The sequence below is a fragment of the Haematobia irritans genome, chromosome 2 (genome assembly GCF_050003625.1).
Source record: "Haematobia irritans isolate KBUSLIRL chromosome 2, ASM5000362v1, whole genome shotgun sequence".
NCBI classification, from domain to species: domain Eukaryota; kingdom Metazoa; phylum Arthropoda; class Insecta; order Diptera; family Muscidae; genus Haematobia; species Haematobia irritans.
In genome coordinates, this window is record NC_134398.1 from 139566588 (window position 1) to 139591173 (window position 24586).

The 24586-nt window shown below is 35.5% G+C and overlaps 1 protein-coding gene across 4 annotated transcripts in view; it reads right to left on the reverse strand.

The window, feature by feature from the left end:
* Positions 1–24586, reverse strand: part of LOC142226314 (uncharacterized) — a 549856-nt gene that overhangs the window by 8916 nt on the left and 516354 nt on the right. For all 4 annotated transcript variants that reach the window (XM_075296241.1, XM_075296237.1, XM_075296238.1 and 1 more), the window contains 2 exons: positions 5995–7031; positions 5500–5683 (listed from right to left, as the gene is read on the reverse strand). In XM_075296241.1, the coding sequence (XP_075152356.1) occupies positions 5500–5683; positions 5995–6710 (900 nt within the window). In that variant the 5' untranslated portion in view covers positions 6711–7031. The remainder of the gene's footprint in view (positions 1–5499; positions 5684–5994; positions 7032–24586) is intronic.

The window sequence follows — 24586 nt, forward strand, 5'->3', positions numbered from 1 at the left end:
GGCACATGGTGTTAGTATATGGTCTCTAACAACCACGCAAAAATTGGTCCACATCGGTCTATAATTATATATAGCCCCCATATAAACCGATCCCCCGATTTGGCTTGCGAGGCCCCTAAGAGAAGCAAATTTCATCCGATCCGACTGAAATTTGGTACATGGTGTCAGTATATGGTCTCTAACAACCATGCAAAAATTTGTCCACATCGGTCCATAATTATATATAGCCCCCATATAAACCGATCCCCCCGATTTGGTTTGCGAGGCCTCTAAGAGAAGCAAATTTCATCCGATCCGGCTGAAATTTGGTACATGGTGTCAGTATATGGTCTCTAACAACCATGCAAAAATTGGTCCACATCGGTCCATAATTATATATAGCCCCCATATAAACCGATCCCCCGATTTGGCTTGCGAGGCCTCTAAGAGAAGCAAATTTCATCCGATCCGGCTGAAATTTGGTACATGGTGTTAGTATATGGTCTCTAACAACCATGCAAAAATTGGTCGACATCGGTCCATAATTATATATAGCCCCCATATAAACCGATCCCCCGATTTGGCTTGCGAGGCCGCTAAGAGAAGCAAATTTCATCCGATCCGGCTGAAATTTTGTACGTGATGTTAGTATATGGTCTATAGCAACCATGCAAAAATTGGTCCACATCGGTTCATAATTATATATAGCCCCCATATAAACCGATCACCAGATTTGACCTCCGGAACCTCTTGGAAGACCAAAATTCATCTGATTCAGTTGAAATTTGGTATGTGGTGTTAATATATGGCATCAAACTCCCATGCAAAAATTGGTCGATATCGGTCCATAATTATATATAGGCCCCATATAAACCTATCCCCAGATTTGACCTCCAGAGCCCCTTGGAAGAGCAAAATTCTTGCCATTCGGTTGAAATTTGGTACGTGATGTTAGTATATGGTATCCAACAACCATGCAGGAATTGGTTCCTATCAGTCCATAATTATATATAACTCCCATATAAACCGATCCCCAGATTTGTCCTCCGGTGCCTTTTGGAGAAGCAAAATTCATCCGATCTGCTTTAAATTTGGTACGTGGTGGTAGTAAAGGGTGATTCTTTTGAGGTTAGGATTTTCATGCATTAGTATTTGACAGATCACGTGGGATTTCAGACATGGTGTCAAAGAGAAAGATGCTCAGTATGCTTTGACATTTCATCATGAATAGACTTACTAACGAGCAACGCTTGCAAATCATTGAATTTTATTACCAAAATCAGTGGCAGAAAATCCGCTTTTTTATCGACAAATTTTGTTCAGCGATGAGGCTCATTTCTGGTTGAATGGCTACGTAAATAAGCAAAATTGCCGCATTTGGAGTGAAGAGCAACCAGAAGCCGTTCAAGAACTGCCCATGCATCCCGAAAAATGCACTGTTTGGTGTGGTTTGTACGCTGGTGGAATCATTGGACCGTATTTTTTCAAAGATGCTGTTGGACGCAACGTTACGGTGAATGGCGATCGCTATCGTTCGATGCTAACAAACTTTTTGTTGCCAAAAATGGAAGAACTGAACTTGGTTGACATGTGGTTTCAACAAGATGGCGCTACATGCCACACAGCTCGCGATTCTATGGCCATTTTGAGGGAAAACTTCGGAGAACAATTCATCTCAAGAAATGGACCGGTAAGTTGGCCACCAAGATCATGCGATTTGACGCCTTTAGACTATTTTTTGTGGGGCTACGTCAAGTCTAAAGTCAACAGAAACAAGCCAGCAACTATTCCAGCTTTGGAAGACAACATTTCCGAAGAAATTCGGGCTATTCCGGCCGAAATGCTCGAAAAAGTTGCCCAAAATTGGACTTTCCGAATGGACCACCTAAGACGCAGCCGCGGTCAACATTTAAATGAAATTATCTTCAAAAAGTAAATGTCATGGACCAATCTAACGTTTCAAATAAAGAACCGATGAGATTTTGCAAATTTTATGCGTTTTTTTTTTTTTTTTTAAAGTTATCAAGCTCTTAACAAATCACCCTTTATATGATATTTAACAACCATGCCAAAAGTGGTCCATATCAGTCCATAATCGTACATAGCCCCATATAAACCGATCCCGAGATTTGGTTTTGGAACCTCTTGGAGGAGCAAATTTCATCCGAGTGAGTTGAAATTTGGTACATTGTGCTAGTATATGGTCGTTAACAACCATGCCTAACTAGGTCCATATCGGTCTATAGTTATATATAGCCCTCAGATAAATCGATCCCCAATCACACAAAAATTGGTCCATTCAAGTTCATAATTGTATATAGCCCCCTAACCTAACCTAATATCACAATGGACTGAATAGTCTAAGTGAGCCTGATACATCGGGCTGCCACCTAACCTATAGCCCCCATATAAGCGACCCCCATATTTCAATTCTGGCTCTCTACGTACAAAAAGTCCATATCAATTCGTAATTATTTGTAGACTTAACTATACATAACTTTTTTGTCTAATATATACCATGGACTAAATCACAGTCTTTCGTAGAAGTTTCTACGCAATCCATGGTGGTGGGTACATAAGATTCGGCCTGGCCGAACTTGCGGCCGTATGTACTTGTTCTGTAATACAAACATTTTAGAAGAAATTATTATATTTTATATATATTTTTTTTAATTTTACCTTTTGCCGGACGGGGATTCGAACAGCGGACCACACAGTTTGTAAGCCAGCACACTAACCACTGGCCTACGTATCTGTTATGGTCATCAAGAGAAAATTATCGTTATAAGTTATATTTATATAGCATAGTTTGTGGCGCCCACGAGCCGATGCAAACATAACATTGTTTAACAACATAACATTGTTAAACATACATTTGTTGGCAGCGTGGAGCAGTGGTTGGTCGTCCGCCTTGACCAACACCATTTTTTTTTTAATATATTTTTTAACATATATTCCAGATACGTTTGGAAGTTCCCGAAAAGGTGTTCAGCATTACATACTATTATACTAAATGTTTACTACGAAATTGTAAAGTGTGTTTTATAAAAGACTTAAAGTCAGAAAAGAAAAGTGCTTGATATAAACGAAATGGACTGAGTTCAAATCAAATATTATTTTTTATTGCAACAATAAAAATTGTGTAACAAATAAAGGTTTTTGTATACAAGTTTAAAATTTTCGAAGAAATTCAAAAACTCTTACAAAAGAAGAACGTGAAGTCGAGTATATATAAATATTTTTCCATCGAATCCTAAGGTTAACGATAACCATTCAAAAGCACATTATATTTAAATTCTAAACAGTAATTTTAAAACAGCACATAAATTTATTTTGGTGTGAACAATTGTTTGCTAGCATGTTACACCATTAATTTAGAAATACAAATAAATATGAATTTTTATTAACGAATAATTACTTAATTTAATTCTTAAGGCCGGTATAAATTGTCATTATCACGTTAAAATGGCCATGTTTACCCTTTTACTTTTCTTTAATAATTTCTTTTAAAGAAAATAAACGTATTCAATTGTTGCTTTGGATCTTTCCCCACCATGTTATAATACAATTTACCGGAGAAAGTTGTAATGTTATTCTGGTTTTGCCGCTAAAATGAGAAATAATTTTAGCGGCAAAACTCGAACTCAATGCCCGCTTTTATTTTCGAAAAAATCCGTCAACTCCTCTTGGACTACTCATTAATAAAGAGGAACTTATCTTTGTTTTTATAGATCTTACTGTTTAATTTTTCACTGTTTCGCCCTGTTTTCATTTTACTTTCACAACTCTAAAAACAAGAGTGCACTGAAAAAATATTGTCGTGAGGCCAAAGAGTTCATGTCCTTAAAATAAGAATACAACTTTTGCTTAGCTTAGAAGACGCATTTCTCTAATATAAAGTTTTTTTCATGTTCAAAGGTCGATACTTTCAATGAAGTCGTGTTGTCGTTATAATTAAGTGATTTGACTTAAAAATGGGTATCACAACATGAAAGAACAAATTTTTGGACTAAGGTCAACTTGACTTTAATAATTCAGAAAAATTCTTTAAAATTAATGAAACTGTCTTTAAATTTGTTGCATTTTTGCATCTTGACTACAAGGCAAAATCATTAAAAAATAGGATATGTTTTTCAATACTTTATTTTAGAGACATTTTTTACTTGAAACATAGCATAATTTCTACTGGAAGTCTTGTTTTTAACGGACATTTTATACCATATGAAAACAAGCTGAAGAAGCGAAAAATTTAAATGTGTTTCGTAGAGTCAGGTACACAAAACCCCATTTAAAAGAGAATTGTGTCTTAAAAGCATCCTTACTTGTATTCTCCGCTTCTTTGGTTCGGAATCAATACCAAAATTGTTAAAGTGGAAACACAATCTTTGGAACCGGACATGCTTTTTGTTCAGTGTATAGTGCCCTTTCGTTAGATTTTATAAAGATCCCTTTAATTACCTTTGTTTGAATATTTTGACTTACTCGTCCTACGTTCCGATTTGTTTTGACGAAACAAAAAATTGTGCCTGTAATGCGAAAATGATAAACAAAACTCATGCTCTTTTTTTTAAATATATTTTTTTTGGTTCCGAATGAATTTTCTCTCCGAATACTCATTTTAATATTTTACTTAAGCATATACAATTTTTGGCGAAGTCTTATATCACAACATATATATTTTTACTCATAATATGTAAATTTATACTTGTTTATATTCAAACATAGTATTTTTCCTATATTTAATGAAATTTTCTTTGTGTATATATATTTGTAATGCGCCAATTGGTTACATTCATTATTTTACTTCCAGCATACACTTTGTCTCTCTTTGTACACACATATATGTTTATGGGCTATTTCTAAATTAATATATGTTTGCATCCAAGCATATTATATTTACAAACATTTTATGTCCCAAACATAATATGTTCTAACATATTAACATATATGTCCCAAACATATTATGCTAGTTTATGAACATTATATGTTTGCACTCAAAAATATTGTGTTTAAAAATTTGAGTTCCAAACATATAATGTTTATACCCAAACATATGGAAAACAGTCTTTTTCGTCCGTGTAGGCGCAGAATCAGTAGAATCCCATCAGACATTTCTATTAAGATTCAGATAAAGCTCCCATAATCATGTACCCCTAAAGTTTCTTAAATATGGAAATACTTTTTATTTCCCAAATCTGTTTCTATGCTACCCCATAAATGCTTATGTTAACTAATTCAGTAGGGGTAGTTTAGGGTATGATGTAGTAGGTCCCGCCCGACTTTCTACTTTACACAATTCTTTTAATAATAATTATAATAAAAAATTAATAGTTTACTGTCATACACACAGAATGTTATACTGTCAGTTCTGAGATGAAAGACACAATGATTGAAGCGAATAATAATTCTTTTGAAGTAAAAAGTTTCGATTTAAATCTCTTCGTTTAAAGTTCATAATTTTAAGAGGACGTCAAAAAACAAACAACCTTCTTCGAAATCTTATTATCACATTATACTCACCTCAAATAAAACTTGATCCCAATAATCATACCAGGGCTCAGGAACATCGCCAACCAATAAACACTGCCACCAATCAGACATATCGTTGGTGCGATGACGTCTTAAGCCATGGCGATCAAATTCAACCACACAGCCAGTTGAAGTAGTCACAGCAATATGCAAATCCGTGGTATTATTATAATCACTGAAGGGACAAACAGACAAAGAAACACACGAAAAAAAAGGATTTGGTTACAATGTAAAAAAGGACGAAAAAAATCAAGGATAAAATTGATTTAAGTATAGATTTCCAGTTAAAGGGAATAAATTGAAAGAGCAAAAAAAAAAAAAAGAAAACGTATCTCCCCATATGCCCCATAAGGATCCACAATGTCCAATTTTCCTAAGGATAAAAGCCTTTATCATTGATGGAATGATGATGATGGGAAGGGAAGAGGGGAATAATGGAAAATACCACAGAAACCCAAAAAGGGCGAATATAAAATGGATACTCACTTGAGAAAATCACCTGTGGTGGGACGTAAAACTATAGCACAAGGATATTGATTGGCTCGAACAAATGGATAAGGTAAACGAAATGGCAGCAGACGACTGGCCATGATGTGAGAAACCAAGTCATCATTATCATTGGAATCCTCACCATCATCATCATCGTCGTCAACGTCATTCTCTTCATCCCTTTTAGTATCACCATAGTGATGGTCACTATCCAGATCATTGTGCTCAGCATTATCCTTACGATTATTGTCAGTATTAACGTCACCATTGCTGCTGCTACTACTGCTATTGCCTTTGCTGTTGTTGTTGGTATTGTTCTTGAGTAGTTGGTGTCCTTTAGTGATTGCAGCTAGGGAATTATTTGTTGTCGTAGTCCTTTTCTTAGTTTTGTGTCGTTTGTTATGGCCACGACTACCGCTTTGACCACCACCTCCAGTGCCACTACCGCCATCTCCTCCACTGGGATATGTGTCCAATGGTGTTCTACATTGTGGACAAATGTGTGGCAATGTAAAACAGAAAACTTTCACATTGCAATGATGGAAGCATAAAATGCCCGGATCTGAGGTAATTGTGGTCGTTGTTGTCTTTGCTGACTCTGCTGATGATGTTCGTCGTAAGTTGGCATTGTCGCCAACTCCCCGATTCGAATCATCATCATGCTCCATGGATGAAGTGCTTGTATAAACCGAACTCATGATTCTTGTTGTCATTCTTTTAGAAAATACCTATGCTTCGTCGGATGGTCCTCCAATTGAGATTGTTGGTGTTGGCTATGATGTTGCTGTTCCAGCTACCTTTATTGTTCTCATCAATGTTAACATGAGAAATTCTTGTTGTTGACTTTTTTCTATGTTTTTTGTTACTATCGACCACAAAGCTCCTTCAACCACACTAAATTGATTCACTTTTATTGTCCTTTCCAAGAATATTGGCCGAAGGGTGTATGTTATACATTGGTCGTGAAGTTGAGTTTGTTGATGGTTTTTAAATCGTCCTTGCCTTCAACTTCTCCTTGGGCTTAGTGAAACAATCTGCAATAGAATGAAAAGAAATCTTGTAAGTTTAGTTGACATTAACATTTGACAATTGTTTTCAGGAATTTCAGTTAAGTTGTCCACTCAAGGTGGAACAGTTGTAGTTGGCCCATGTTCGTTTTCTATAACATACTCCCCCTTGTTGTTGTAGAGATTTTTGCACTGAATGCGATTTTAATTTTATTGAACATTGGAAAAGGAAATTAAAATGGAAATTTTGTATGGTTGAGTATATCGAATATTTAAATCCTCTATAGAGAAAATAACAAGAGCTAATAGTAACACTTTGAATTTGGTTGAACTGAGTACCATTACCATAGGCTCTGTTGCAAAGAATTTGGAAAAAAAATCCCACTACACTGTTAGAAAAATATGTTTTTCATATGTTCCGATATAAACAAAATGTATTTCGGGCACGATTTTAAACCACAATATATTTAAGTGCGAACATGTAATGTTCCTAAACTAACACTAAATGTTTGGGACATCTATGTTAATATGTTAGAATATATTATGTTTGGGGCATGAATGTTTCATAAAAATAATATGTGTGAATGTAAACATATATAAATTAACAAAGTTCGAGTAAACATATATATGTTGTGATATTTTATTCAGAGAGCGATAAAAAGAGAGTATAGAGAAAGAAATAGAGATGGAAACCGCGAGGGTTGACGAAAGATATCAACACAACAAAGCGAGAGAATGAAAAAAGAACAATTTCTGTGAAACCGCTTGTATGTTGTTTCGGAAAACTGTTTTATGATAAGGCTAAAAATTTGATATGCTTAAGTCTAAATATTATTTAATTTGAATAAAGAGAATAGACATTCGGAACCAACAGAATAGACATTTGAAAAACAAACAGCATATGTTTTCGCCTTGAGAGCAGCATTTTATGCATGTGTGAACATGTATTTTGTTTATCATTTTGGCATTATGGGCACAATTTTTCGTTAAAATAAATCAGGGATCTTCATAAAAATAACGAAAGGGCACTATACTCTTTTTAGAGTTAGGACAGTAAAATGAAATAAGGAGGAAATAGTGAAAAATTACACAGTAAAATGTAAAAAACAAACTTTAGTTCCTCTTTATTAAAAAGTAGTCCACGAGGAGTTGACGGACACCATCAAATATAAAAGCGGGCATTAAGTTCGAGTTTTACAGCTAAAACAATTTAAAAAGTTTATTTTCTTTAAAATGAATTATTAAAGAAAAATAAAAGGAATTTTAGAGCGATGGTGTTAAATGCTAGTAAAAAAATGTTCACTCCTAAATAAATTTATGTTTATAAAGGGTGATTCTTTTGAGGTTAGGATTTTCATGCATTAGTATTTGACAGATCACGTGGGATTTCAGACATGGTGTCAAAGAGAAAGATGCTCAGTATGCTTTGACATTTCATCATGAATAGACTTACTAACGAGCAACGCTTGCAAATCATTGAATTTTATTACCAAAATCAGTGTTCGGTTCGAAATGTGTTTCGCGCTTTACGTCCGATTTATGGTCTACATAATCGACCAAGTGAGCAAACAATTAATGCGATTGTGACCAAGTTTCGCACTCAGTTTACTTTATTGGACATTAAACCAACCACACGAATGCGTACAGTGCGTACAGAAGAGAATATTGCGTCTGTTTCTGAGAGTGTTGCTGAAGACCGTGAAATGTCGATTCGTCGCCGTTCGCAGCAATTGGGTTTGTGTTATTCGACCACATGGAAGATTTTACGCAAAGATCTTGGTGTAAAACCGTATAAAATACAGCTCGTGCAAGAACTGAAGCCGAACGATCTGCCACAACGTCGAATTTTCAGTGAATGGGCCCTAGAAAAGTTGGCAGAAAATCCGCTTTTTTATCGACAAATTTTGTTCAGCGATGAGGCTCATTTCTGGTTGAATGGCTACGTAAATAAGCAAAATTGCCGCATTTGGAGTGAAGAGCAACCAGAAGCCGTTCAAGAACTGCCCATGCATCCCGAAAAATGCACTGTTTGGTGTGGTTTGTACGCTGGTGGAATCATTGGACCGTATTTTTTCAAAGATGCTGTTGGACGCAACGTTACGGTGAATGGCGATCGCTATCGTTCGATGCTAACAAACTTTTTGTTGCCAAAAATGGAAGAACTGAACTTGGTTGACATGTGGTTTCAACAAGATGGCGCTACATGCCACACAGCTCGCGATTCTATGGCCATTTTGAGGGAAAACTTCGGAGAACAATTCATCTCAAGAAATGGACCGGTAAGTTGGCCACCAAGATCATGCGATTTGACGCCTTTAGACTATTTTTTGTGGGGCTACGTCAAGTCTAAAGTCTACAGAAATAAGCCAGCAACTATTCCAGCTTTGGAAGACAACATTTCCGAAGAAATTCGGGCTATTCCGGCCGAAATGCTCGAAAAAGTTGCCCAAAATTGGACTTTCCGAATGGACCACCTAAGACGCAGCCGCGGTCAACATTTAAATGAAATTATCTTCAAAAAGTAAATGTCATGGACCAATCTAACGTTTCAAATAAAGAACCGATGAGATTTTGCAAATTTTAGGCGTTTTTTTTTTTAAAGTTATCAAGCTCTTAACAAATCACCCTTTATTATAAAATTATGTATGTATGTTTATACTCGACTCCACGTTCTTCTTTTGTTAGTTTTTGATTTCCTTCCAAATTTTAAAGTTTTGTACAAAAACAGTTTTTTTTAAGTTGTTATTTTTGCAATAAAAAATAATATTTTGTCCAAAAATCAGTCAATTTCGTTTATATCAAGCACTGTTACTGACTATAAATCTTTAAAAACACACATTTCGAAGTTTCATTTAAAAAAATTTAATATAGTATAAATATAAATGTTTTAATTTAAAAAAAAAAAAAAAAAAATGTTCGGTCGGAGCAGGGATTGAACCCACGACCCTTTGTATGCAAGGCAGACATGCTAACCACTGCTCCACGTGGCAAACAAATGTATGTTTCTGTTAAATATTGTTATGTTTGCATGGGCTCGTGGGCGCTGCAAACTATGCTATATAAATGTAACTTAAAACGATAATTATCTACTGGTGACTATAACAGCTACGTAGCCCAGTGGATAGTGTGTTGGCTTACAAACTGTATGGTCCTCGGTTCGATTCTCCGTGCAGGCGAAAGGTAAAATTTAAAAAATTTATAAAAGTGAATAATTTCTTCAACATTATTTGTATTACAGAAAAAGGTGCCAATAACTAAAAAATTTCGTGGAAGTGAAAATTACGAGTATGTTAGGGAATGAGCACAATCGTGTTTGGGAAAAATTCTTCCAAGCATATAATATTTTTGGCTCAAAATGCTTCCAAACATATAATATGTTCACATAAAACAAACATATTAATGTTTCGGCAGTATGCAATAATATATGTGCTTCCTGCAAAATATGTTTGGAACATATGTTAAAGAAGCGATTTTTTTTTTTGAGGGTGTATAAATGAGGACTAGGTTCTCTGTTAGACTAGACACAGTTAAAAACAAGTAAGGAAAGTCTAAAGTCGGTCGAGGTCGACTATATTATACCCCCCTTCACCACAGTGTAGACCAAAAATTTTATTATATACACCCTCAAAAAAAATCGCTTCTCTAACATATGTTCCAATCATATTTTGCAGTAAGCACATATATTATTGGATACTACCGAAACACTCATATGTTTGTCTTATGTGAACATATTATATGTTTGGAAGCATTTTGAGCCCAAAAAATATATGCTTGGAAGAATTTTTCCCAAAGACGATTGTGCTCATTGCCTAACATACTCGTAATTTTAACTTCCACGAAATATTTTAGTTCTTGGCACCTTTTTCTGTAATACAAATAATGTTGAAGAAATTATTCACTTTTATAATTTTTTTTAAATTTTACCTTTCGCCTGCACGGAGAATCGAACCGAGGACCATACAGTTTATAAGCCAACACACTACCACTGGGCTACGTAGCTGTTACAGTCACAAGTAGATAATTATCGTTATAAGTTACATTTATATAGCATAGTTTGCAACGCCCACGAGCCCATGCAAACATAACATTATTTAACAGAAACATACGTTTGTTTGCCACGTGGAGCAGTGGTTAGCATGTCTGCCTTGCATGCAAAGGGTCGTGGGTTCAATCCCTGCTCCGACCGAACACTTTTTTTTTAATTTACAAATTTATATTTATACTATATTAAATTTTTATAATGAAACTTCGAAATGTGGGTTATTAAAGATTTATAGTCAGTAGCAGTGCTTGATATAAACGAAATTGACTGATTTTTTGATAAAATATTATTTTTTATTGCAAAAATAACAATTTTGTAACAAAAGAAGAACGTGGAGTCGAGTAGAAACATACATAAATAATTTTATAATATAAACATAAATTTATTTAGGCGTGAACAGTTTTTTACTAGCATTTAACATCATCGCTCTAAAATGCCTTTTATTTTTCTTTAATAATTCATTTTAAAGAAAATAAACTTTTTAAATTGTTTTAGCTGTAAAACTCGAACTTAATGCCCGCTTTTATATTTGAAGGTGTCCGTCAACTCATCGTGGACTTGTTTTTATACATTTTACTATGTAATTTTTCACTATTTCCTCCTTATTTCATTTTACTGTCCCAACTCTAAAAAGAGTATAGTGCCCTCTCGTTATTTTTATGAAGACCCCTGATTTCTTTTAACGAACCAAGAAAAAAATTGTGCCCATAATGCCAAAATAATAAACGAAACTCATGTCCACACATACATAAAATGCTGCTCTCAAGGCGAAAACATATGCTGTTTGTTTTTCAAATGTCTATTCTCTTGGTTCCGAATGTCTATTCTCTTTATTCAAATTAAATAATATTTAGATTTAAGCATATCAAATTTTTGGCCTTATCATAAATCAGTTTTCCGAAACAACATACAAGCGGTTTCATAGAAATTGTTCTCTTTTGATTCTTTCGCTGTGTTATGTTGATATCTTTTGTCAACTCTCCCGGTTTTCATCTCTATTTCTTTCTCTATACTCTCTCTGTCGCTTTGAATAAAATATCACAACAGATGTATGTTAAGTCGAAATTTGTAAATTTATATATGTTTGCATTCACACATATGTTTTTATGAAACATTCATGCCCCAAACATAATATATTCTAACATATCAACATAGATGTCCCAAACATTTAGTGTTAGTTTAGGAAAATTACATGTTCGCACTTAAATATATTGTGGTTTAAAATCGTGCCCGAAACACATTTTGTTTATATCGGAACATATGAAAAACATATTTTTCTAAGAGTGTATAAACGTTTATATTGTCATACATATGTATTTATATCTGAACAGACTTGGACAATTTTTTTTACACTTCTACACAATCTCTACAATTAAAATTTAAATAGGCTAAGATCCAGGGCGTAACAGAATATTAGTAAAAAATATGAAAAATATTTAAATATATGCAATTACGCATATGCGCATTTATGAGTTATCGGGCGATACAGATGTATTAGAGTATAGGTAAATAACAGGTTGGCTGATAAGTCCCCAGTCTAAAAAAGAAAAACACATTTTTTTTGTCAAAATTCGTTTTTATTATTCAACATAGTTCCCTTCAAGAGCGATTCAACGATTATAACGACCTTCCAATTTTGTGATACCATTTTGGTAGTACTCCTTCGGTATTGCCTCAAAATAGGCCTCAGTTTCGGCGATCACCTCTTCATTGCAGCTTAATTTTTTCCCTGCGAGCATCCTTTTGAGGTCTGAGAACAAGAAAAAGTCGCTGGGGGCCAGATCTGGAGAATACGGTGGGCGGGGCAGCAATTTGAAACCTAGTTCATGAATTTTTTCCATCGTTCTCAATGACTTGTGGCACGGTGCGTTGTCTTGGTGGAACAACACTTTTTTCTTCTTCATATGGGGCCGTTTTGCCGTGATTTTGACCATCAAGCGCTAGTCACTGTTGATGGTTTTTCCCTTCTCAAGATAATCGATAAAAATTATTCCATGCGCATCCCAAAAAAACAGCGGCCATTACTTTGCCAGCGGACTTTTGAGTCTTTCCACGCTTCGGAGACGGTTCACCGGTCGCTGTCCACTTAGCCGACTGTCGATTGGACTCAGGAGTGTATGTTAGTGATGGAGCCATGTTTCATCCATTGTCACATATCGACGGAAAAACTCGGGTGTATTACGAGTTAACAGCTGCAAACACCGCTCAGAATCATCAACGCGTTGTTGTTTTTGGTCAAATGTGAGCTCGCGCGGCAACCATTTTGCACAGAGCTTCCGCATATCCAAATATTGATGAATGATATGACCAACACGTTCCTTTGATATCTTTAAGGCCTCTGCTATCTCGATCAACTTCATTTTACGGTCATTCAAAATCATTTTGTGGATTTCTTTCGGGCGTCCACTGCGTTCACCGTCCTCCGTGCTCATTTTACCACGCTTGAATTTTGCATACCAATCAAATATTGTTGATTTCCCTGTGGCAGAGTCTGGAAACTCATTATCAAGCCAAGTTTTTGCTTCCACCGTATTTTTTCCCTTCAGAAAACAGCATTTTATCAAAACACGAAATTCCTTTTTTCATTTTTTTTTCACAATAACAAAAGTTGCTTCACAAAAGACGCTCTATCTCACAAACTAATTGACTTACAGACGTCAAATTTTGACACGAATCATTAAAAGGTTGGTACTATATAAAAATAATATGCATTTAATACTAGCGACGCCATCTAAAGGGTGATATGGTCAAAATTTGGTCAAGGGAAAACGCGTGTAAATCGGTGAAATCGTTTATTTAAAAAATCAAATTAAATTTCTTTTTCAAGTTCAATTAGTATAAAATTCAGGAAAAATATTCAGTTAGGCTTTCGCTTTTCCAAATCCGAATTGCCGGGCCTCACGCTTGACACCTGCCGTCAGACTTTGTACAGCCACCTTGTCCACCTTCTTCGCCGCAGAAAGCCAGTTTGCCTTGAACTGCTGCTCGTCCTTAGCAGTTTTTTTGGTCTTCTTAAGGTTCCGCTTGACAATAGCCCAGTATTTCTCAATTGGGCGAAGCTCTGGCGTGTTGGGAGGGTTCTTGTCCTTGGGAACCACCTGCACGTTGTTGGCGGCGTACCACTCCATGGGCTTTTTACCGTAATGGCAAGATGCCAAATCCGGCCAAAACAGTACGGAACAACCGCGTTTCTTCAGGAAAGGCAGCAGACGTTTATTCAAACACTCTTTCACGTAAATTTCTTGGTTGACAGTCCCGGAAGCTATGAAAATGCTGCTTCTCAAGCCACAGGCTTGCCAAACCAGATATTTCTTTGCGAACTTAGTTTTATGTGCTTGAAAATATCTGCGACCTTTCCCCTTCCTTTTGCCGTATAAAACTCCTGTCCCGGAAGCTGCTTGTAATCGGCTTTGACGTAGGTTTCGTCGTCCATTACCACGCAGTCCAACTTCGTCAGCATCGTCGTGTACAGCCTCCGGTATCGGGCTTTGGCCGTCGTATTTTGTTTATCATCACTACCTTCTTGTAATTCGATAGTCCGGCTCGTTTTTTGGCTCGATGCACGGTTGTAGACGATACACCCAGCTTATTTGCGGCTTCTCGGAGAGAGAGGTTAGGGTTTCGCTTGAAACTACCGGCAACTCTCTTTGTCGTCTCAGTGGCTTCCGGTTTTCGATTTCCCCCCGATCCAGACTTCCTGGCTGTCGACAAACGTTCCCCAAACACTTTAATTACATTTGTAACGGTTGATTTGGCAACTTTTAGCGATTTTGCCAGCTTTGCGTTCGAGTAGCTCGGATTTTCGCGATGCGCGAGCAAAATTTTGATACGCTGCTCTTCTTGCTTGGACGGCATTTTGACAACTGAAGAGTGAATTCCAAAATCAAAATAGAAGTAACATTCTACACACACACACCTTCAAAATGAGGGGTGTTCAGGTTTTTAAATGCAAAATTGAAAGAAATACGTCAAGTTTATATTGAACAAATTTTGACCGTATCACCTTTTATGTGTCAGACCGGGGACTTATCAGCCTGTTAAGAGAGAAGATTACCACTGTGGTATCACAATGGACTGAATAGTCTAAGTGAGCCGGGCTGCCACCTAACCTAACCTAACCTTCTTTTCGTGTAATTACACTCAAGAAACATTGATCCCACCAGGAAGGGTATTTTCTGCTAATTTTAGAAAAATTAGATTAATTTTAGAAAATTTTAACTAAACTGTACATCGCAACGATTTTACAAAAATAAGTAAACATTTTTCGAAAAATTCAAGAAAGTTTATTAGACATAATTAATTTTTGGTCACTTGTAAAAGTAAATTTTGTAGCGGAAGGAAAAAATTAGAGTTCAAAATTGCAAAAATATTTTTAGTGCCATACGAACTTTAGTATGGACGCATTATAGGTAAAATTTACAAATCTTAAAAAATTCTTAACTATTTTGTGGGAGACACGAATTTAGTAAATCTTTATGCTTCATTTATGTAAAATTTTCCTATTTATACCCTGCGCCACACTGTGGAACAGGGTATTATAAGTTAGTGCATATGTTTGCAACACTCAGAAGGAGACGACATAGACACATGGTGTCTTTGGCAAAAATGATGAGGGTGGGATCGCGAGTCGATATAGCCATGTCCGTCTGTCCGTGAAGTCGAGGTCGCAGTTTTAGTCCAATCGACTTCAAATTTGGCACAAGTATGTGTTTTGGCTCAGAATAGAACCCTATTGAAAAATCGGTTTAAATTTAGATATAGCTCTCATATATATATTTCGTCCGATATGGACTTATATCGCCCCAGAAGCCAGAGTTTTACCTTAATTTGCTTACAATTTTGCACAAGAAGAACAATTAGTACTATAGTCAAGTGTGCCAAATTTTATTTCAATCGGTTCAGATTTGTATATAGCTCCCATATATATCGTTCGCCCGATTTACACTCATATGACCACAGTGGCCAATCTTTTACTCCTATTTAATTGAAATTTTGCACAGGGAGTAGAATTAGTATTTTAGCTATGCGTGCCAAATTTGGTTGGAATCGGTTTAGATTTAGATATAGCTCCCATATATAGCTTTCGCCGAGTTACACTTATATGACCACTGAGGCCAATTTTTTGCTCCGATTTAGTTGAAATTTTCCACAGAGAGTAGAATTAGCATTGTAGCTTTGCGTGCCAAATTTGGTTGAAATCGGTTCAGATTTAGATATAGCTCCCATATATAGCTTTCGCCCGATTTACACTCATATGACCACAGAGGCCAATTTTTTTGCTCCGATTTAGTTGAAATCTTGTACAGGGAGTAGTATTAGCATTATAGCTATGCGTGCCAAATTTGGTTGAAATCGGTTCAGATTTAGATATATCTCCCATATATATCGTTCGCCCAATTTACACTCATATGACCACAGATGCCAATTTTTAACTCCGATTTTGTTGAAATTTTGCACAGAGAGAATTAGCATTGTTGCTATGCGTGCCAAATTTGGTTGAAATCGGTTCAGATTTAGATATAGCTCCCATATATATGTTTTTCTGATTTCGACAAAAATGGTCAAAATACCAACATTTTCCTTGAAAAATCGCCACTGCTTAGTCAAAAAGTTATAAAAATGACTCTAATTTTCCTAAACTTTTAATACATATAAGCGATAAATCATAAATAAACTTTTGCGAAGTTTTCTTAAAATTGCTTCAGATTTAAATATTTCACATATTTATACCCTTCACCACTACTGTGGTACAGGGTATAATAAGTTTGTGCATTTGTATGTAACGCCAAGAAGGAGTAATCATAGACCAACCTTTTAGTATACGGATCGGCTTAGAATTAAATTCTGAGTCGATTTAGCGATGTCCGTCTGTCTGTCCGTCTGTCTGTCCGTCTGTCTGTCTGTTGATGTATTTTTGTGTGCAAAGTACAGCTCGCAGTTTTAGTCCGATTGTCCTAAAATTTGGTATAGGATCCTGTTTCGGCTCAAAGACGATCCCTATTGATTTTGGAAAAAATCGGTTCAGATTTAGATATAGCTGCCATATATATTTTTCGCCGATCTGGTCATAATTGGCGTGTATATCAACCGATCTTCCTCAAATTCCGTACATCCGAATATTTTATGGGTCTCGAAAAACTTGCAAAATACCAGCCAAATCGGTTCAGATTTAGATATAGCTCTCATATATAGCTTTCGCCCGATTTACACTCATTTGCCCAAAGAGGCCAATTTTTAACTCCGATTTGGTTGAAATTTTGCACAGGGAGTAGAATTAGCATTGTAACTATGCGTGCCAAATTTGGTTGAAATCGGTTCAGATTTGGATATATCTCCCATATATAGCTTTCGCCCGATTTACACTCATATGACCACAGAGGCCAATTTTTAACTCCGATTTAGTTGAAATTTTGCACAGGGAGTAGAATAAGCATTGAAACTATGCGTGCCAAATTTGGTTGAAATCGGTTCAGATTTGGATATATCTCCCATATATAGCTTTCGCCCGATTTACACTCATATGACCACAGAGGCCAATTTTTTGCTCCGATTTAGTTGAAATTTTGCACAGCGAGTAGAATTAGCATTGTAGCTATGTGTGCCAAATTTGGTTGAAATCGGTTCAGATTTAGATATATCTCCCATATATATCTTTCGCCCGATTTACACTCATATCACCACAGAGGCCAATTTTTAACTCCGATTTAGTTGAAATTTTGCACAGAGAGTAGAATTAGCATTGTTGCTATGCGTGCCAAATTTGGTTGAAATCGGTTCAGATTTAGATATATCTCCCATATATAGCTTTCGCCCGATTTACACTCATATGACCACAGAGGCCAATTTTTAACTCCGATTTAGTTGAAATTTTGCACAGGGAGTAGAATAAGCATTGAAACTATGCGTGCCAAATTTGGTTGAAATCGGTTCAGATTTGGATATATCTCCCATATATAGCTTTCGCCCGATTTACACTCATATGACCACAGAGGCCAATTTTTTGCTCCGATTTAGTTGAAATTTTGCACAGCGAGTAGAATTAGCATTGTAGCTATGTGTGCCAAATTTGGTTGAAATCGGTTCAGATTTAGATATATCTCCCATATATATCTTTCGCCCGATTTACACTCATATGACCACAGAGGCCAATTTTTAACTCCGATTTAGTTGAAATTTTGCACAGAGAGTAGAATTAGCATTGTTGCTATGCTTGCCAAATTTGGTTGAAATCGGTTCAGATTTAGATATAGCTCCCATATATATGTTTTTCTGATTTCGACAAAAATGGTCAAAATACCAACAATTTCCTTGTAAAATCGCCACTGCTTAGTCGCGAAGTTGTAAAAATGACTCTAATTTTCTAAACTTCTAATACATATATATCGAGCGATAAATCATAAATAAACTTTTGCAAAGTTTCCTTAAAATTGCTTCAGATTTAAATGTTTTCTATATTTTTTACTACCATTGTGTTACACCCTAGTGCATTAGCCGACTTAAATTTTGAGTCTATAGATTTTGTAGAAGTCTATCAAATTCTTCCAGATCGAGTGATATTTAAATGTATGTATTTGGGACAAACCTTTATATATAGCCCCAAACACATTTGACGGATGTGATATGGTATCGAAAATTTAGATCTACAAAGTGGTGCAGGGTATAATATAGTCGGCCCCGCCCGACTTTAGACTTTCCTTACTGGTTTTTTACTAATATTGTGTTCCAACCTAGTGCATTATTCGACTTAAATTTTGAGTCTACACCCAGAGAAGGAATATGATCACCTCAAACATGTTTTAAGAGCAAAATGTTATTTTTGGGTGGTGACCATGTAACATAGTTTTCGCAACCATGTTATTTTCTCGGAAATCATGTATCTGATTTCGGCAAGCAGGTTATATTTGACGAGAAAATAACATTTTAGTGACAAACATGTTACATGGTTACCATACAAAAATAACATTCTGCTCTTGAAACATGTTTGAGGTTATTCCTTATCTGCGTGTATAGATTTTGTAGAAGTCTTTCAAATTCTGTCCAAATCGAGTGATATTTAAATGTATGTATTTGGGACAAACCTTTATATATAGCACCCAACACATTTGACGGATGTGATATGGTATCGAAAATTTAGATCTACAAAGTGGTGCAGGGTATAATATAGTCGGCCCCGCCCAACTTTAGACTTTCCTTACTTGTTTTTCATTTAATGTACACCAAAAATATTAAGGTAATTTCCGATCCGCATTTGACGCTGATCGGTTAGTAAATGAGCGCAATCTGACTTCATTTATGGAAATCGGGCAACACATATATATATGGGAGCTATATCTAAATTTGATCCGATTTTTTTCCAAATTCAATAGTGTTCGTCCTGGTGCCAAAAAAAAAAACGCCATATACCAAATTTCATCAAAGTCAGTTAATAATTGCGATCAATCGGTATATATTCTATGGGGTCTAAAATTAATATTTCTGGTCTAATTGTGAATAAAGTTGAACTTCATTTAGATCCAAAGATATTAGCTTGTGCTATTCGATTTTCGTAGAAATTAGGAAGAACGCGTACTATATTATAAAATTTTCCACTATACAACCCAAGCAATTGTGGATGATAGAACTTAGGTTAGGTTAGGTTAGGTTAGGTTAGGGGGCAGCCCGATGTATCAGGCTCACTTAGACTAATCAGTCCATTGCGATACCACATTGGTGAACTTCTCTCTTATCACCGAGTGCTGCCCGATTCCATGTTAAGCTCAATGACAAGGGACCTCCTTTTTATAGCCGAGTCCGAACGGCGTTCCACATTGCAGTGAAACCACTTAGAGAAGCTTTCAAACCCTCAGAAATGTCACCAGCATTACTGAGGTGGGATAATCCACCGCCGAAAAATCTTTTGGTGTTCGGTCGAAGCAGGAATCGAACCCACGACCTTGTGTATGCAAGGCGGACATGCTAACCATTGCACCACGGTGGATAGAACTTGGTACGCATACCATGGTGAAGAGCACATAAGATTCGGCCTAGCCAAACTTAAGGCTCCACATATTTTTTTCTATCGCAATACAAATAATCCTGTACTGAGCAATTGTTTTTTTTTTTTAATTTTTTGTCTGCGATCCCTAGTGAAGGGTGCATAAGATTCGATTTGGCTAAACCTAAGCCCACATTTACTTGTTAACCCTTATCCTTCGTTCAATGTCCAATATTGTATCATCTTAGCATGCATATCCTTTATTATTGGTTTCAATTCACTTGGCTGACCACCATGTCTATATGTCCTCGATATTATATTTAAACCAATACAAAAAAAAACTTTACAATAAAAGGTGGATACGGTAAAGTGCTGTTAAATCTACACCTGTATCTTCACACAGAAAGTTGCACCTTTGTTGCTGAACAAGAGAAAAAATGAAAACTTTTTCAAAAACTTTATGGTTTGTCTTAAAAAGTGTGGCATAGCATTTCTAAAACACAATCTATCGTAATAGCGACCTTTGCCATAACCAATTCATTTGGTTTTTTTCTTTTCTTTTTTCTCTAAAGTCCTTTTGGTCACAACATAGAGATGTCTTCCCAGTTGTTTGGAAACCATTTTCTTCCATTTGGAAAACCATTAAGAGAAATCTTTTGTACTATTTGGAATTTCTGTTTTACTTTGCTGTGGCTTTGGCCGCTATTCATTCAATTCAACTTTGGCAACAACGTTTAAAGTGGTTTCGTTGTTTCATTGCTTTTTGGATCCCTCTCGATTTTCTTGTCTGGCATTATTTTCTTCCACTCCAGTCTATTGCATTCAAAAGCGGTGAGTTTTTCCATACATCCTTTGCTTATGGGCAATGAGACAAAAAGGGTTGTAAAGGGATCTTTTGAGAATATACTTTGATAATGGTTTTGTTGTTTGCAAATGAAGTCCCCTTTTTGAGGAGACAGAGAGAAAGAAGACAAAAAAAAACAAAAGTATAAAATTCAAAACTTAAATCTTATAATCCTTGCCATTTGTCTATTAAGGTAAAATTTCGTTAATTTAAAATGAAATTTATGTTTTTCATTTTTACTACTTTTCCGATAACCCTTTGCCCATGACTGTGTATTGACCATAACAACTTCTATTCTTATCCACAAATGCCATTTATGTGGCTATTGCTTTTCATCCTTATACCTGGTAACATTTGCACTGGTTGCTCCTGTTGCCAATATCGCTTTAACATGTTTAGAACATGTTTATTGGTAACTTTTTTATTACATTCTATTCTTCTTGGCATAGCAAATATTCCACAATATGATGGCCTCTACACAACACATTTGCTCTAAGTATCATCTCTGTTGTTTTGGATCATTATTATCATAATCAACATACCTGTGTGAGTGTGTTGTGTGAGAGAGAGAGAGAGGGCTTTACCGAAGTGATTCATTCTCAACCGAATAAAGCATTGGCGAACAAAACTAATATTCGGTTGGCATAGTGTGTAAATGCAATATCATCGATTATGGGCGATCTTCAGAATATAATATGGTGCAACCGGGGAGGGGGTAAATCATGGCATTCTACACACAAAAAAATAACTGCAAATAATTATTAACAACTTTATTTGTATGTAAAATCTGCTGATGCTCAACAAATTTGTCTATTGAATATGAGGCATTTGTTGTTGAAATGTGTTTGTAGATGCTTGACAGAGGAAATAATAGAAATATTTAGAATTTTCAACAAATTGTTTTGTTGCGAAAATAGTTGACTGCTATCGATATGAAAACAAAAATACAACACTGGTTACGCGCACATCGCTGAGAACATGTACGAAAGCTAAAAGAAGTATGCGAAGAATACCATTAGAACAAAATGAGTATGAGCACATGCACGTGTATGATAGCAAGCAAAGAACTCATTAATCAGAGAATACAGAAAAACATTTATAAATGTCTGTGAAAAATTTATATTTTTCAATTTGGTAGTTTCTTAAATGTGTTTGTTGTATGAGATAATTAATAAAACCATATTAATATCGGGATTAGAGTTATTACAATTCTAATTAACTAGAATATATATCACTGGGCAAAAAGTTGTCAAAATGCTTGCTAGACCCTGGACTACTCAAATTTAAAATCGACACAAAAATGTTACATGTTCCCCGTCCAAAAATAGCATTTTGGTTATATTCCTTCTCTGTATGTACTTAACAAAATGTCTCCAAAATTGTTCCAGCAATTTTGCAATTTTGGTGCAATAATTCTGTCAATTTCAATTTAATTTTTGTCAATACACCAATAAATTTGTTACAGGTCATTGATAAACTCCAACAAACCACATACAAATTTTTTCGTTCAAATTCAAAAATATTTGTTGAGGATTAAACGTAACGTTCAACAACAAATATTTTGTACTGTTGGAAGCTCAACAAATTACTTACAAATTATGTTATTGAGAACACAAATTATTTGTTGCCTTCTGATGGTAACGATTGCTAACAACTTTTTTGTAATAATGGTTATTAAAAGTACAAATTAGTTTGTTGCAGGAAAATTAACAAATTTTGTTATTGGTTTTCCAACAAAAGTTATTGGTTCTCAAACTTATTTTTATCTGTGTATATCGAATTCATTGTCGTTCGAAATTTGATGTAATTTCTCTAGCCTTACCAACAGCAAACAAAAAAAAAAAACGAAATTGCACAAAATAAAATGTAGAAAACCCACGAATTGGAGGATGGGATGAATATAAAATTAATACGGAGACAAACAATGGATTAGAGCAACCCATTGTCGTTGATTTGGAGCAAGTGCATGAGTTTGTATACCATTGAACTGTTTGCAAAAGCCACTTTGTTGTAAGTTCAAAAGACTATGCATCCTAGAGCGAAAAGGAGCTTAATTGATGACCTCTGCCAAAAAATCGAAAATTCCAACCAAATCCTGAAAAATATGAAATTTTTATATGAAAAACTTGTCTTGCTCATATCTCCTAAACTAGGCGTAGAGCGAAAAGGAGCTTAATTTATGACCTCTCCCAAAAAATCGAAAATTCCATCCAAATTCCATCCAAATCCTGAAAAATATGAAATTTTTATATGAAAAACTTGTTTTTCACATATCTCCTAAACTATACGTCCTAGAGCGAAAAGGAGCTTAATTTATGACCTCTCCCAAAAAATCGAAAATTCCATCCAAATTCCATCCAAATCCTGAAAAAAATCAAATTTTTATATGAAAAACTTATTTTGCTCATATCTCCTAAACTATACGTCCTAGAGCGAAAAGGAGCTTAATCCATGGCCTCTCCCAAAAAATCGAAAATTTCATCCAAATCCTGAAAAATATGAAATTTTTATATGAAAAACTTGTTTTTCACATATCTCCTAAACTATGCGTCCTAGAGCGAAAAGCAGCTTAATTCATGACCACCCCCAAAAAATCAAAGATTCCATCCAAATCGGCTGTTTCGGCGATCAAATTTATACTTGGTCTAATGCATTTTTCTAGTTGCATGTCAACGTCAATTCAATCGATATTACAATTGTCTGCCGTCTTAAATCTTTTTGTTAGTGGAAGTTTTCAACGTTAACTATTATTATATGGTTGTCCAGAATCGTTAATGGCCACCAAAAATAAATCCGTACTTAAATAAACGCACATAAGTTCAATATGAGCTAAAGCAGAAGAAACTTTTCGTATGATTCTCAAAAAAAGTAAGAATGAACTACTGTATGGTTAAAATAATGATCATAATTTGGCGCCAATGTTTTATTCATTATTTTTAGTTCATTGTTACTTCTATGATGTAATTGAATTGAATTGATGTAATTTCCTGAATTTCCGTTAAAAAGTACGTCGGTGCATTAAATGTTCCTGGTTTTAACAACATTTTGTGGAAATCACAAAATGTGGAGTACAATTTAGTTAAATTTTCACACGAGGTAGTTCATTCTTCCTATAAAACAGTTCACTTTTTTTCTGTGTTAATTGATCCCACAAATCGCCTATGCACAATTTGTATACCCTCCACCATAGGATTGGGGTTATTATCTTTGTTATTCCGTTTGTAACACATCGAAATATTGCTCTAAGACCCCATAAAGTATATATATTCTGGGTCGTGGTGAAATTCTGAGTCGATCTGAGCAAGTCAGCCAGTCCGTCCGAAATCACGCTAACTTCCCGACGAAACAAGCTATCGACTTGAAACTTCGCACAAGTAGTTGTTATTGATGTAGGTCGGATGGTATTGCAAATGGACCATATCGGTCCACTTTTACGTATAGCCCCATATAAACAGACCCCCAAATTTGGATTGCGGATCCTCTAAGAGAAGCAAATTTCATTCGATCCGGCTAAAATTTGGTACATGGTGTTAGTATATGGTCCCTAACAACCATGCAAAAATTGATCCACATCGGTCCATAATTATATATAGCCCCCATATACACCGAGTCCCGGATTTGGCTTGCGGAGCCTCTAAGAGAAGCAAATTTCATCCGATCCGGCTGAAATTTGGTACACGGTGCCAGCATGCAAAAATTGGTCCGCATCGATCCATAATTAT